Source organism: Scomber japonicus, chromosome 2 (assembly GCF_027409825.1).
Source record: "Scomber japonicus isolate fScoJap1 chromosome 2, fScoJap1.pri, whole genome shotgun sequence".
Classification (NCBI taxonomy): Eukaryota; Metazoa; Chordata; class Actinopteri; order Scombriformes; family Scombridae; genus Scomber; species Scomber japonicus.
In genome coordinates, this window is record NC_070579.1 from 13526831 (window position 1) to 13543420 (window position 16590).

Genomic DNA, 16590 nt, shown 5'->3' on the forward strand with positions numbered 1-16590 from the left:
ATACATGAATGCACTTCCTCTGGTACCAAGGCTCTGAGCTAGCATAAGCTGCTAGGAGGCATTGCTATGATTTACTCATGGGCTAGCAAAGTCCCAATACCTACATTAGTCGAATTGAAGAGCTCTGTTACCTCCAGTTCCTGGAGAGGAATCAATACATCAGGTTTATGTGATCACGAGGCTGTAGTTGAAAGGCTGGATGGAGCAAGAAGAGTGAGGGGAGGGTGAAATGAAGTGGTTTGCTCTTGAGTCTCATGCTAGCACTAGCTTTATTTTCAGAACTTGTATATTGAAGCTTTTCTTCCATCAGTTTCTGATGGTACTGTGTCTGTCAAACTATCTGACTCAATGTAAAATCACAGCTTCTCAGAATGTGTTGACATTCAATATTATTCAGTATTATATTGATATTAATGTTCAAACTGACATGTTTATGACCCTTAACCTTGTGTCACATGGTTTGAGCGTGTGAGCATTTTGGCCATCCTGCTGAACTGTGTGACTCTGGGCATGTTCCAGCCCTGTGACCACACCCCCTTCCTGCTGCAGGTAAGGCATGCACACACACACTCAGGCACACACACATACACAAACACACACACACACACACACACACACACACACACACACACACACACACACACACACACATACACATGCAATCTGAAATTACAAACTAATTATGTTCAACTGTGAGACTTTATTATCAAGGGTCTGAAAACTTTTTGCTTTAATTTTTTTCCCAATTAATCAGTTTAAACTAATCCTCTGGGTATGCCTGTGTGTTTGTGTGTGTGTGCGTATGTATGTATGTGTGTGTGTGTGTGTGTGTGTGTGCAGGCTCTGGATGATGGGATCTTTGTGTTTTTTGCCGGGGAAATGGTGGTGAAGATGGTGGCTCTTGGGGTCATAGGTCGGAACAGTTACCTTGGCGACACATGGAACAGATTGGACTGCTTCATTGTTATAGTGGGGTGAGTGTTTGACAGGCACACACACACACACACATGCACACATACACACACACATGCACACATACACACACGCATCTGACATTAAATATGAGCCAAAAGTGTGTGTATGTGTGTGTTTTGTGTAAAGCTTAGACACTTGTTTAATGCCAGTTAAATGTCAAGCGTGTGTGTGCGCGTGCTTAGACGTGGAAGTGTGTGTGTGTGTGTGACAGCTTTGCAGAATGACAATCGCATCATTCGGTCCTGAGAGACAGAGACCTCGGTGATTGGTAGTTAAAAGGCTATGTATCCCAGAGATAGTGCACTGCGTACTGTTGGATTCCCTGTAGACGAACTGGGTTTGCCAAGGTCAGGCTCATCAAGATGCCAGTGACACAGCGGTGGCTTTCCCTCTCCGCAGAATGCTGGAGTACTCACTCGATGGACACAACGTCAGCCTATCAGCTATCCGGACTGTTCGGGTTCTCCGCCCACTGAGAGCCATCAACAGAATTCCCAGTGAGTTTTTCTCCTTTTTCCTCCGACATACAGAGTATTAGAAAGTATTATTCATGGCCGTGTATTGTTTTTGCTCTGCGCTGCAGCACATTGGATTTTAAATGAAATAGTGAGTGTGAGGTTAAAGTGCTGACTTTCAACTTTAAAAGTTTAAAAGTGTGTTCACATCCAAATTGGATGAACCGTATAACACTCACCTGACTTTAAGACAATGCAGCAGATCAATAATTGTAAACAAAGAGAAAAGAAGAAGAGAGAAGGTGACAAAGGAGATCTGTTGATGTTCTTGAGTGGCCAAGTCAGATACCTAACCTCCATCCAACTATGAGCATGCGTTTGACTTGCTGAAGATCAGTCGAAGCGAAAATCCACCGAACCAGGCAGGAAATTAATGTAGCTACAGTAAAATCCTGGAAGAGCATCAACTAGGAAGATACCTAATGTTTGCTTATGTCTGTAGATCATAAACTACACAAACTGGAAATTACTTTTAGCCAAATATCAAATGTTATGACTGTGCCAGACTAATGTAAATGTTATATTAACTTGTCCAATTAATTTTCTGTCCATTATAATTCATAAAACATGTGTATAAGAACTACAAGTCCTACACTATTCATCTGGTGTGGAAACATCCTCAGCTGAAAGTCAGCAACCTCATTACTCACATTGCACGACAATGAAAAATGTGTCACTGTCCTGAGTGCACTGTAAATTCCACTTCATTTCTTTAATTTAATTTCAAAGCTGCTCAGCTAATAACAGCTGCAGCTCTCCTTTTGATGGCATGTGTAAACAAATCAGGGCACAGTGAACAAAGTCATGGAAATCATCGTGACGCTCGTGTTGTTCTTAACGGGTCAGCGCTCAAACTGGCCGGCCAACTTTACATTTCTTTTTACTGCAATCTGTGACCTTGGCACAACTCAGATTGGGTCCTTGGAAAATTTAGAAAGTCTGTTTGAAATAGCCAAATGTCAAGAAGGAATAAGGAGGAGAAGATTTTGTGTTTCTCCTCTTCAGCAGGGTAGAGTGGGGGCCAATTATTAGTGTTTGAACTCTAATTATTTGCCATTCAATTAATTGCACTGCTCCAGTTTTGTGCAGAATACATTAAGAGATCCCTCCAGTCTGACCGAGACTTTCTGTGACTGTCATTTTTCTGAAGCTATGTTCAGCTTTTAGATCAGGGGTGTCAAACTCATTTTAGTCCCAGGGCCACATAACAGCCCAATTCAATCTCAAGTGGGCCAGACCAGTAAAACCATTGCATAGTAACCTATAAATAATCTATATTATAACTTCACTATAATAAACCATCTATTTACAAAACAGATGAACAGCCTGAGATATCTTAAGAAAAATGGTTGAAATTTCAACAATATTATGTCTTTACAGATTGTTTTCACAGAAGTTCCTGGTCGACAACATTTTGCACAATGTTTAAAGTATTGATTAAATATGATTACAATATGTATTATTTGTTTTTTAACAGAATTGTGTTCTGGTAAGGGTGGAAAAACCTTTGTATTCAGGTGGCCATATTGTACCATTTGGCGGGCCGTTTCTGGGCCATGGGTTGTATGTTTGACACCCATGTTTTAGATCTTTCTTGTCTTGTGTACAGTTGCTTATAGTGTGTGTTTGTGTGTGTGTTTGTGTGTGTGTGTGTGTGTGTGCGTGTGTGCTGGTAGGTATGCGTATCCTGGTGACCCTCCTCCTGGATACACTTCCCATGCTGGGCAACGTGCTGGCACTGTGCTTCTTTGTCTTTTTCATCTTCGGTATCGTTGGTGTGCAGCTGTGGGCGGGGCTATTGAGGAACCGCTGTTTCATGGGAGAAGATGTCAAGATGTGAGTTACTATAGTAACCTGCAGATGTCACAACAAGGGATGCTCTGGCCTCATTATTCTGAAACCTGTGTCAAAAGTTTGCTCTCGACTGATTAGCTTCTTTCACCCAGCTATTATTTCAAAGAGAGATCAATATCACAGATAGTCTGATCTTGTTTGCTCTCTAATCAGCTTCGTCTAGGAGGCAGTAAATCTGTAAATGTCTTTCCTTCTAAAACCCCCTGAATTAGATTTAACAACTCAAGGGATTTGGGGAGGCTATTTGAACTTTGTGTGCAGGTATCCAGTGACTCTCAGTGGCTGCCTCAACACAGACCTTCAGAGTTTCACTGTCACTCCCTTTCTATCCCACATGATCGTTCATGTCATGTTGATTACTGTCTGATGGAGGCTATTACAGCAAGCACCACTCTCCCTCTTACTGCTGCTCACATGTACACAAACATGGTCACATAATATCAGATAACATCATGTGTCACCTCCTGGCCTCACATCTGCTCACCCGCCCCTCCTATATAATAATCACTGACAGCGGTGTGGTGGTGGTATATGTGAATGTTGTAGTGAGTGTAAAGAGCTTTGTTCTGTATGGAATGATGCAATCAATGTACGGTTAGCTGTAACTAAATACTGTGAAATTTACACTCATGCTGTTCACTTTGACTTCAACACAGCATATGATAAAAACAGTAACATTAGCACAGACCAGAAGCAGTCATTGGCCTTGAAAAACAAGAACCTTTTCATTCCTTTGATTGTGTTACTGTAGAACAGCTGAATCAGGAAAAGGCGATATCATATTGTTGTTGGCTCTCGCTTTATAGTAATCACATGTGGTCACTTTAGTCTACGGTCCAGTTGCTTAGTAAGAGGCCTTTTTTCAAATTTTAGTTTCAGTCCAGCAATTTGGATATTTTCTGCCTTATAAACAACAAAATGACCTTTCCTAATAAGAAGTGAGGGAGGACCGTTCCTTTCTGACCCCTTTTTACACTACACATGATTGATTGCTTATCTCTCCATTCCACACACCCTCTCTCTGTTCTTCCTTTCCCTTCATCTGTATTTCTGTCTCAGTTTCCTCATTTCCTCCTTTAACACCCTTGTGTATTTCATATTGTCTTTTTGTTTTTCCACAACGCAGACCTTTTCCTCAAACAGAACGTCAATAAACTGATTTATCCTCCTGACAGTCGCTCAGACTTTACCTGAATTTGTCAAGAAACTCATTCTTTGTGCTTTACGCCCATTTCTTTTTTTTCTTTTCTTTTTTTTGGCAGTTTAAAGCATGACTAGTTAGGGATATTCTGTATTTTTCTTTCTGCCATCATATCCCATTAAATAAACAATGCAACAGTGAATTGATCCTCCTAAAAAATGTTGTTTATGTAGCCAAAGCCCAATATAGCTTATTCCTCTGTGTGACTTTCAGTGCTCTCCAAAAACCATTACAAAAATTAGCCACACTATTGCACTGGGTGACATATTCCTTTATTTAAATGAACATGGGCACTGTAGTTTATTTTTAGTCAATCCCACATAAACCATCCTCCTGCTGTAAATACTCACTAGAGCACTGGATGTGCACTAATCCGTGGCTAATAGTCTTCAACAAATGCACTATTTACTCCTGTTTAAGTAAAATAAAAAGAGTTTGACTACTAAACTATATTTTTGAATAATTGCACCTTTATTAGAAACCAATGGGCTGAGTGCCATTGGCATTGTAAGTAAAAAAAATACTGAGAAACAGATTAATGCATTTTTGGTTTTGATCTTATGTGGGATTTGTTGACACTAAGAAACATACAGTACAATAAAGCCTCCCTTATCCTTCAATAATCCTGTGTTAATTGTTTTGTTTTGCTCCTCCATTGGGTTCAATAATATTTGTTTTTTACATGTAAAATAAATAATAAAAGAAAAATAACACAGTGATTCATTCTACCTTTTTTTTCAGGAGATATAACATTTCCTTGAGTGGCTACTATCGGCCAGATGCCTCCGATGACCACCCCTTCATTTGCTCGATGGAAAGAGACAACGGGATGCTTCGATGTTCTGATGTGCCTCGCCGCCGTGTAGACGGGACTTCCTGCTTCCTGGGTCCTGATGAGGCCCGTCCAGAGATGGGACTTAGTGTAGATGAGCCAGTGTCATGTGTGAACTGGTTCCAGTATTACAATGAGTGTCGAGCTGGGGAGATAAATCCACACAAAGGAGCTATTAACTTTGATAATATTGGATATGCATGGATTGCCATTTTTCAGGTAAATATTTGAAGGATTTTTATGCTTCGTTGTTACTGATATGCACGCTGCCCACCACACAGTATTATGATTGCTGTGTGTGTGTGTTCAGGTAATAACTCTAGAAGGTTGGGTAGACATCATGTACTACGTCATGGACGCACATTCTTTCTACAACTTCATCTACTTCATCTTCCTCATAATAGTAAGTATTTGCACACGCACAAACACACACACACACACAACATATCATCCAGGTGAAATGTACTGTATGTGTTTTTTTGTGACTAGGTGGGCTCCTTCTTCATGATCAACCTGTGCCTGGTCGTCATAGCGACCCAGTTTTCAGAGACAAAGCAGAGAGAACACGCCTTAATGAAATCGGAGCAACGCGCTCGGCAGCTCCACCAATCAGCTTCCACGCTGGCCAGTGACAGCCAACCGGGAAGCTGCTATGAGGAGATCATCCGCTACCTGGCTCACCTGGGCCGCAAGGCATGGCGTCGCCTGTCCCGGTTTTACGCTCGGAAACGCCCACACTTTCATTGCACGTGTGTGTGCCGTAAAGACAGAGGCGCTGGTTCTGCCAGGGGGAGTGGGGTCGGGGAGATGAATGGACTTGCCCACCGACATTCAGGCCACGCCCCCAATGACCTCTCTCACCTTCATCAACTTTATCATCATCGTCACCATCATCATCATCATCACCAGCACCATCAGCTTCACTCTGAGCGTCCTGTCAGCAATGGGGAGAACGGTTTTAATTATCCCATCATATCACCCCTCTTCCGTCACATGGATGCAAAGGGTCGGGACCAGAAGAAGCTGGTTGCCACGGAGACCATCAACAGACTGCCGCAGCTGGTGCTGGAGCATGGTGAGAACAAAAGAGGGTGTGTGTGTGAGTGTGAGTGCTGTTGGGGTCAAAACTTCTCAACCTATAGACATATGGTCTTAGATGCTGTTGGCAAAGACCAGCATTACTCCCCCTGTACTGCAGCAACGTTAGCAGAGCTGCTTCCTGTGAAGAAAAAAGACAACAAACCTCTGCTGCATCTTATGTTCTTGTTTTTCTGTGTTGTTTGGGTAGCTTTACTTTATCTCTTTTAACTTGTTTTCCATCTTAGAGGTTAACTCTATCCAATTTACAAAATATCATATTTTTCCCCCGGTAGTATCTTACTATGCAGATAATTTCAATATTCATTCAGCAAAGCTTTGAGATATCAACTACTGAGACTTATGCCATCCCCTGATACAATAGAGATTACTTTAATGTTCCTGGATGTGCTTTAAAGCTTTAAAAATGACATTTAAAAACTGACAGTGAAATGTCTTCCCAGAGGCAGTGTGCCGTTACACTAGATAAACCAGTCATCTATTTGTTTAAGTTGACGAAAATACTGGAAGCTGTCCATTTAATTGAATTTAAAAATCTCTGTATAGCCTCCAAAGGCCCTTCGAGGATTGTAGGTACTTACTTGTTTTTACAAGAATACTGTAAATTTGCCAGTACCAACCCAAGCACTCTTTTTTTCAGATTTTGAGTAAGGCTGTAAGGGGGCTCTCCTTAAAACTGCACCCATATAGACTTGGAGAACTCACAAGAGATCAATTAAAACAGAATGGAAGGAAAAAGTGAAGCAGCAGAGGTCAAGATCTCCTGACTTTTAGTCACTAGTATGAGTAAAGCTAAAAAAACAATCCCATAATTCAACTCTATTTTCTTAGACTGTGTTTTCTGTTCCGTCCAGAGCCACAGAACAATTTCAAGCTCTTTTCACATGCTGAATAGCCCTCCCCATGACGGTTAAACTCATACTGATGTGTAAAAGCAGTTATGTAGTAGATAAAACAGCTATGGAATGTTAATACAGTTCAATAATGATTTATAATTGTGGCTGGGACACTTCCCATGCACAAAAAAATGAGTAGAAATGATGCATTATATGCTTACATGCACTGGGGCTCCTGACCAAAACGCCTGAAAATCACAGCTCTAGATAAGTGTATTTCCTGTTCATGTAGCGCAGACTCATTTTCAGCAAGACTGCTGGCTGAAAGTTTCCTTGCAGCCCACATTATCTATGGACACACACCACAGAATGACTAGATTGGATTTACTATATCAGTCTTCAGTGAAACATGAATTTGTTGTAATTGTGATGACAAGTGAACTGCTCGTACTAGATTAATGTTTGCTGTTATGTCATTGGAGCATTTCTCCCGAGCTGCTTGCTAATGAATTCCGGTCAAATCTTACTCCCGCTTCACTCCACGCCTTTTCCCCCCCTGAGCACACACACACATACACAAAAATACACACACACACACACACACACACACACACACACACACACACACACACATACAAATCAAACCACGTTTACTTTTGGGGACATTACATAGACGTACATTCATTTTCTGGACACTTACCCTAACCATAACCTTAAGCACTCAACCAAAAATCATCCATTTCCCAATTAGGGACAAGGCTTTTTGGGCAATTGGGCAAACCATCCACAAATAACTGCTCCTAAGTCTGAAATTCGTCCCCAAAAGTAGCCTACGACAGACGACACTTCACACACACACACACACACACACACACACACACACACACACACACACACGCTCATCCCTGTTCTAATAAAAGAACCCTCCATCTGCACAAAGCATCCCAACTGCACAGTAGCTTCAATGTTATTGATTTTTTTTTCTACCAGAAATGAAATGAAGGTGCTCTTCTTTACCAAACACAAGAATATATTGAGTGGCAGAACATCTACTTTACTGCAACATACAGAGTCAACTATTTACTATGTATTGTTCATGTGTGATTTGTGTGGTCTGTGTCTATATCATGTCCTCTCTGTATCTACTCAGGTGGGTGCGCTGGGCATCCTGCGTTACCGTTGCCAGGCGAAGTCCCAGCAGAGTCCTCAGTATGCCCTTATTGCATCTACTACAACCAACTTAGTGATGGCGAAAATGTTAATGAGCAGCCCGAAGACCAGCAACATGGGTACAGCAACTCATGCCACACTAACTGTCAGTGTCTTAGTAGCAGTCCGTGCCACTGTAGCAGCCCCTGCGGCGGTGATGCACAGGTGTCTGAGCCAAAGAAGAGGCTGTGGGTGCGCTGCTGGGCGGGAATCAAAACTAAACTGGAACTCATTGTTGGCAGCAGATACTTCAGCAGGGGAATCATGATTGCCATCCTTATTAACACACTCTCGATGGGCATCGAGTACCACGAACAGGTATGTTTGTGTGTGTGTGTGCTAGTTTAAGAGAATTGCCTTATATGTGCGTGCCAGTTGCAGATTAGATGTGACCCCAGTTTGATTGAAAATGGATGTGCTAATCACTGTGTGTGTGTGTGTGTGGAGTCAATAAACTTACCCTCCAATCAACACTTCCAGCACCAAGCACATGTGATCATGAAATGTGTGTGTGTGTGTGTGTGTGTGTGTGTGCATGTGACTGTGTGGGTGTGTGCACGCATGTATCAGGAGATGGAGAAACTCATAAGACCTGAAGTGTTAATTAAAGCGTGACCCTGGGACAGGAGAGAGAGAGTGAGCAGGGTAGAGACGGGGCAGAGTGAGTTTGAATTAAGCAGTGAGGAGGAGGAGGAGGAGGAGGAGGAGGAGGAGGAGGACAGATCTGACTTTGTGATTGGCTGAAAGACAGGGAAAGACTGTGGGAGATTGTATTTGGCCCATTTACTGAACAATGACAGCTCTGGATGGCCTTAACTTCTTGAATGACTAAATAAATGATGACAAAGCTGGCTCTATTTTATCCTTTTTTTAAAATCATCAACAAATCCCTCGAAGAGATCAAAACCAACAGTGAAAAAATATGAATGAATACAATAATATGTGGGATGTGTAATCAAAGCCTAGTGTGTCCATTTTTTCCATTGTCATTCAAGAACTATCAGGTTACATATAAATATATATATATGTTAATTAATTATATAGATTGTGGTGGGCTACCATAGTCTAATTTGTGCCACCATGTCTGTACACTGTCCAAAACGTTCAGTAAAGCATCTTACCCTGCACCAGAGCTACTCTGCCCCCAGTGAACTAGTTGAACTTGGAGAATCACTTCTTGCTCTCTTCGTTTCCGAGCTGTTGATGGTTTGTTTGGAACATTTATGAACTAGTAAAATGTCTTTCCTGAGATTTTTGCTGTGTCATCACCATTCATATCTATACAACTAGTAGTTAAATTACTAAACACAAAATTGTTTAGAGCACAATTATTATTTTTTTAATAGATATTGACTCTTAGAGTGCACCAGAATGATGCATTTGAATTAAAAATGTGCCCCCGGACCTCCATAGAGGGTCGGACTGAAGTCCAACCGCCACAGTCTCTCAAAAGTTTGGGGGAAATACTGAAATAATATACCAATACACTGGGTGACATATTCCCTTATTTCATAAACGTGACTAGTGTTAGTGTTTGACACCTCAGAGATTTTTGATCTCTGGAGAGCATCGCTGTGTTGGGTAGATGTCACTGAGCATGCTCAGAGACACTGTACCTTGTTTACGCTGTTCTGCTAGTTTGACAGACTGAGAGATCTAAATGGCAGTAGCTGTGTTCACTGTCATAAATAAATGTCACCCAATCAAATGGTAGAGCTCTTTTATGCTGTATGTTTGTAATAACGTTGTTCTTCTTTGACAAATAACTCTATGGCACTATAAGACTTGAGTTGAACAGAAAATAGACTATTCTCCTTTAGAATAAAGGAGCTTTTAGACTGTGCAACCATTGTGTGTTAGAAGAAGCTTATAAAAGAAAATCTTGGTCACAATCTGTGTTAGACTGTTCGATTTCAATTTGAGGCTGACAGATTTTGGACTGCATGGTGAATTGTCGTGCCATGATGTAAACAGAAAAAGTAAATGAAAGCAGAGACACATCATCAGCTTGTCTGTGCTGCTCATATATTTTATAAAATGCTGCAAAAGTCACACAAGTTTCTTTTGTGTTTCGCCCCCATGGTTTTGGTTTTTGTGTGCCATGGATGTACGAAGAAGAAATGTGTCCCCCCCCCCCCCAAACACTTAAGAAATGTCACACCGGTCATTATATTCTATGTCATTTCATTTTGTATTCAGGTTGGTTTGTTTATCGGCATGGGGTTCTAGCAGCAGTCACATTGTAAGAAGTTGGTCCTGTCACTGTTAAAATGTTGCCTCAGGCTGTCTTTGCTGACCAAAGCTCCCAATCAGAGATCTAGGAGTACCGTTTTGGATTGAAGCATTTGAGCGCAGTGAGGCCTTAAGTCAGCGATCCTCAGACTTTTTCTGTCATACCTACCTTTGGATTCAGAAAACATTTCATTCCTCTCACCGCTCATATAAACTAATTAACTTTGAGAATAATTAATTAATGAGAATCACAATGCTTAAATTAAAAAAACAAGGAGCGCCCTGGTGGTTGAGTCGTTACCGCACATGCCACATAATTGCAGCATCCCTGGTTTGAATCCAGCCAGGGACCTATGCTGCAGATCATTCCCCCCTCATTCTCTCTGTTTCCTGTCAGGTTCTCTACCAGTTACTATATAAATAAAGGCAAAAAAGCACAAAATAAATCTTTTTTCTATTTATTAAGAAAACAATTTCAATGTTGTTTTTTAAAATAACGTTATGTAGAAGTTTACATATTTCAAAGTTAACCTTGCTCAGAATTTTATGGAGCCCCTAAGGAGTCATTGGCACAAAAAAAAGAGAAAAAGTATATATCAAGCACTTGAAATGTTATTCTGGCTGGTCTCACTCATCCAGCAGCTCCTCACATTTCTGAAAATGTCAATGTTACAAACAGGTATTATTTGGATAAACTGACCACATATTGGTTACTGAAAAAATATTAAAACTTACTACAGTGCAGCGGGTTTACTGCACCTCATGCTCCAGGAAGAAAGGCTGGTCTGTTGTGTTGGCTGTATACACACTTATCTCGAGTGCACAAATTAATCAGAACGTGGGAACAGATTGGATCTCGTGCACATGTAGTAGCATTTGGAGCGTCAATGTATATATTTTTTTGCCCAGGTCCCCTTAGGGTCTCCATAAAACAGAGCAAGAGCATTCTTGTTTGACATCAATCAGATTTATTCATCTTCAGATATGCTCCATAATTTTCTTTTCATTCATGCCCATCTTTAATGCATTATTAATGCAATACCTTAAGTGCCCCAGGAAAAGCTTGCCTCACAGTTTGAGAACAGCTGCTTTAAAGACCCCCCTCCAATGAAAATCAACTTTTTAAACTTGTTAACATTTCCATATCATGTTTTTCATATGGTACAAGATATATCAAGAGCGAAATCAGCAGTCAACACCATGGCTAAGCATTTCGGCTTTGAAACTGCAGTGTACCAAAGACTGTGTCAAAAACAGAGATCCAGTCAACCAGTCATTTGCGTTTTCCCTGACAGCTGATTAACGTGGAAGTGATGCAATCAGTCGAGTTGAGAAACCGAGTCTGGCATTTTGCTGATGAGCCAAGTTTCCATCAGGAGAAAAACACGACAGTTAAATGGGATCAGATCCATTTCGTTATACAGTACGGGGATAATGACCAGAGAGAGCGACTGAATGGTTGGCCCAGTCGCATTAGCTTTAAGTGTAGCTCTTCTGCCACAGGGCATTCTATCCTCAGCATCTGCGGTCGGCTGAGTGGAACTCTAACCTTTAGTGGACGTGAGGTGGGCAAATTATTGATATTGTTCAGAAGTTCTGTTGGCTTGTAACTTCTTGGCCTACTTGCACTGGTTGAGTTCCTATTACTCTTTACACCATTTACCAGGAGCCAGAGAAGCTGCTGCAATGCTGCACACCACCATGAATATATTTGCATATTTATAGATTATAGAATTTTTAATGAAGGAGGAGTGGATGTGATTTTAAGGATTTTAAAGTGATATTAGACACACATCCTTCTTATACATCTCAATATATGACTGGAGAGGGTTTTTAGGTAATAATAAAATGAATAATAAAAGTGCACTTACTCATTGTACTCAATTCATCTGCATTCACATCCCGGAACAGCTCGTCTCTGCACGTCTAACTCCATATAGACCCACACTGTAGCTTTGACTAGCATTTTTAGAAATTCCTAACATGTTTATTCTACTGCACACCACACTGACAGTCTGTCTGTCTGTCTTTGTTTATTTGTTCTTTTTTTCTGCAACTGTCCGTCTCTGTACGTCAATCTGTCTCTCTTTTCTCTTCACAAACACCGCACCTCTACAGCCGCAGGAGTTGACGGATATTTTGGAGATCAGTAACATGGTGTTCACTAGTCTTTTCGGCCTTGAGATGCTGCTGAAGGTCCTTGCTCTCGGGCTCTTTGGCTACATCAAGAACCCCTACAACGGCTTTGACAGCATCATTGTCATCATCAGGTGGGGCACTAAGAGGGTCTTTGTTCGTGTGTTTACCTCATAATGGAAACTCTGTCATTAAATATTCCTCTTGTCATCATAAAAATTGCTTGTGATCACTGCGGTCAGCACTGCAATTTCATCCAAGGCTCCCAGAGTGTCACAGTGATGCTGATTCTGGCAGTGGAGCCAAATTGTTTTTACTCCTAGTCCAGAGAGCCTGTATTCACTTCATTATGTGGTACTACAAGCTAAATCATGTATCTGTGCTTGAAGGGTTGTGCTTGTTTACTGTGCCAGTCTACACAGCTCTCACCTTCTTTATTGGCTGGTGAGTTGTAAACAGAGCAAGAATTTAGCACTACCTGGAAAATGAGGCTTTTTGTGGGTGATACTAATGCCAACTTCAAAAGAATTACAGCTAAAGTTAAGTAGATATTGATTCCTCTGTTCATTAAATGTGAATTTAATGTTGTGTTTATAATCTGCTTGTCATCTTCTTGTGCTTTAGTGTGTGGGAGATAGTTGGTGAGGCGGAGGGAGGCTTTTCGGTGTTGCGTACCTTCCGTCTGTTGAGAGTTTTGAAGCTGGTGCGGTTCCTTCCCGCCCTGAGGAGGCAGCTGGTGGTGCTAATGAAGACTATGGACAATGTGGCCACTTTCTGCATGTTGCTGATGCTGTTCATATTCATATTCAGGTACAGTGTATATATTCTCTAAAAGGCAATGCCCCAAGGGGAGACTCACAAGCCAAACTGTTTAATCAGCTTTTTCTCTGCTTTAATTATACTGATTATGCCTAATAAAAATCATCAATATCAATAATTAGCAATAATCACTGACTGACCCCTTTCTTACTATGATACAGGACATATTACCATAAACACAATTATTCATATAGGCAGCATTACTGCATCTTGTTGCCCATTATCCATATTAAATTGCCATGTAATGAAAGTAATGTGTTTTCTCATTGTTTTCTGTGTATGTGTGTGTGTGTATGTGTGTGTTTGTGTTGCAGTATCTTGGGGATGCATCTGTTCGGCTGTAAATTTGGTTTGCGACAAGACAGTGGAGACACTTTACCTGACAGAAAAAACTTTGACTCACTGCTGTGGGCGACTGTCACTGTGTTCCAGGTTAGACAAACACCGAGATATACTCAGTCCCACCTGATACAAGCACACAAATACGGTGACAATATTTAATTTAGAGGAGTGTCCCCCATTGTTGAATCACTGTTAAATTGTAATTTAAAAACTACTTGGGATGAGATTCAAACAGCAGCTGCTGCTGTCACTGGCAGTTGCCCTGACAATCTTCTCCATTGTCTCATTTGCTCCAATTTGGGAGAGCTCACTCTCGATTTTCAACAAAATGTAAAAACTCTCCCAGTAGGAAGGTGAGATACGCTTCACAAGCTGAAGGGGACAAAAAAGCAATGTAACACGTACTCCTCAGCAGGTCATTTAACACTGATGAGCATCATTACTGTTCAGCTGACTGAGATATTTAAGGCAGAATAAAGTATGTGTAAAACAGCTATAAGCAGCATAGGTTGTCTTTCCATATTGTGATTAATGGTGTTATTTCTACTTATACTACTTATTATTCTTTCTCTTTATTCCTATTCTTAAATGTCTTCTTCCACCTCCTCTGTTCCTATATGCAGATCCTAACCCAGGAGGACTGGAATGCGGTGCTCTATAACGGGATGGCCTCCACCACACCTTTGGCTGCTCTGTATTTTGTAGCCCTCATGACTTTTGGCAACTATGTTCTCTTCAACTTGCTCGTAGCCATTTTGGTCGAGGGTTTTCAAGCTGAAGTAAGGGCAATGATGCAGTTTTATTTGAGCTACTTAGAGAATGAGGCAGAGAGACTAATTCAGCTCTGTTGTGCTGATGATACCAAAGCTGCCTACAAGAGACTAATCTCCACCATCCTGCTTGTGTGGTTTCACTCTCTCTCTCTCTCTCTCTCTCTCTCTCTCTCTCTCTCTCTCTCTCTCTCTCTCTCTCTCTCTCTCTCTCTCTCGCCCTCTCTCTCTCTCTCGCCCTCTTTATCCATCACTCTTTTTTCTCTTTCTTTCTCGTTGTTTCCCCATCTCTCTTTTTCTATCCCTTTCTCTCTTTCTCTTTATCTTTCACACACACACACACACACACACACACACACACACACACACACACACACACACACACACACACACACACACACACACACACACACCCACACATACACACATACAATACTCTCCAGGGTAGGGATGTGTTTGATATCGCCTGCCATTCACAGCTGGTGAGCTTTTGTTGTTTAGTTTTCATCTTTTATCTGCGGCATCAGAGAGTACTTGCTCACTATCTCTCTCTCCCTCTCTCTCTCTCTCCTCTCTCTCTCTCTCTCTCTCTCTCTCTCTCTCTCTCTCTCTCTCTCTCTCTCTCACACACACACACACACACACACACACACACACACACACACACACACACACACACACACACACACACACACACACTCACACACACACATACAGATACCCTTTGCCAAAGCTGTCTGCCTCCATCTTTCTGGCGTGAATTTTAATTAAATTCAGTAAAGCTTTATTGGCGTGACTACAGGAGATCACTGCCAAAGCCATGCACATAACTCAACTAGAGAACACTGGAGATCCCCTCCGCCCGTCTGCCTCTCGTTGTTTGTCTAGTCTTTCCCCCTCGACTTGCTCATATTTTTCACTTTTACAACAGTCAACAGAGAGCGAGAAGAGAAAGGTGACGTTCTCTGTATTTGTATTTTAGGGTGATGCCAACAGATCTGAGTCAGATGACGACAGACAATCACTCTCTTACGAGGACGAGGAGAAGTTGAGGGAGCTGTACGCTGCAGGTCCAAAATCTTACGTAATCTTGGAACTGTACAATGTATAAAAACAAGTGCATCCACAATCACTTTAACAGAGATTTGTGTGTGTGTGTGTGTGTGTGTGTGTGTGTGTGTGTGTGTTTGTGTGTATGCAGAGCTTAAGATCCAGGCCATGATGCTGAGCCCCAATGGTCTCCTGAACCCAAAAGCCTCCATGCCCCACCCTTCTCCTCCTCCTCTGCCGGTCATCACACATACTGCAGCCACACCCACCATTAACTCCAGCCAATCACGACGGGCGAGTGGTGCTTCCATGGACCTCAACAGCTTTGAGCAGAGGCCACAGGTGAGCCCTTATTTAGTAAAGGTTAAAGCGTATACCCCCAGTAATAAAGCTCATTTACAGTATTTAACTAAAGATTATGAAAATTCAAACTAGGATGTGCTTTAAATATGATTATAAATATCTGTAGTTGTGTTGTACTTATTAAAAACTTTCAGTAATAAGAGTTGTTGCAGTCTAAAACTCTTATGGTCACACCTAACCTGTTTGGTTCAGTTAAATAGAATTTGGATGCGTTTGCCCACACAGCTGCACCCAGACCGTCTGAGAAGGACGGTCTTTGGCTGGCCTCCAAGTTGCCTCCAGTTTGTTTGTGGTCTGAAAGTAAACACACCAACCACTGAATTATGTGATAGTAATATGTGATTTTAGCATGAAAAAG

At 41.5% G+C, this 16590-nt stretch overlaps 1 protein-coding gene across 1 annotated transcript in view; it reads left to right on the forward strand.

Moving 5' to 3' along the window:
* The window catches only part of cacna1hb (calcium channel, voltage-dependent, T type, alpha 1H subunit b), a 38501-nt gene that overhangs the window by 8164 nt on the left and 13747 nt on the right, over positions 1-16590 (forward strand). The window contains exons 2-15 of the mRNA XM_053339510.1: positions 456-549; positions 841-974; positions 1375-1472; positions 3167-3326; positions 5287-5596; positions 5688-5780; positions 5867-6452; positions 8462-8838; positions 12871-13022; positions 13513-13698; positions 14022-14139; positions 14673-14828; positions 15802-15889; positions 16021-16211. Of these exons, the coding sequence (XP_053195485.1) occupies positions 456-549; positions 841-974; positions 1375-1472; positions 3167-3326; positions 5287-5596; positions 5688-5780; positions 5867-6452; positions 8462-8838; positions 12871-13022; positions 13513-13698; positions 14022-14139; positions 14673-14828; positions 15802-15889; positions 16021-16211 (2743 nt within the window). The remainder of the gene's footprint in view (positions 1-455; positions 550-840; positions 975-1374; positions 1473-3166; positions 3327-5286; positions 5597-5687; positions 5781-5866; positions 6453-8461; positions 8839-12870; positions 13023-13512; positions 13699-14021; positions 14140-14672; positions 14829-15801; positions 15890-16020; positions 16212-16590) is intronic.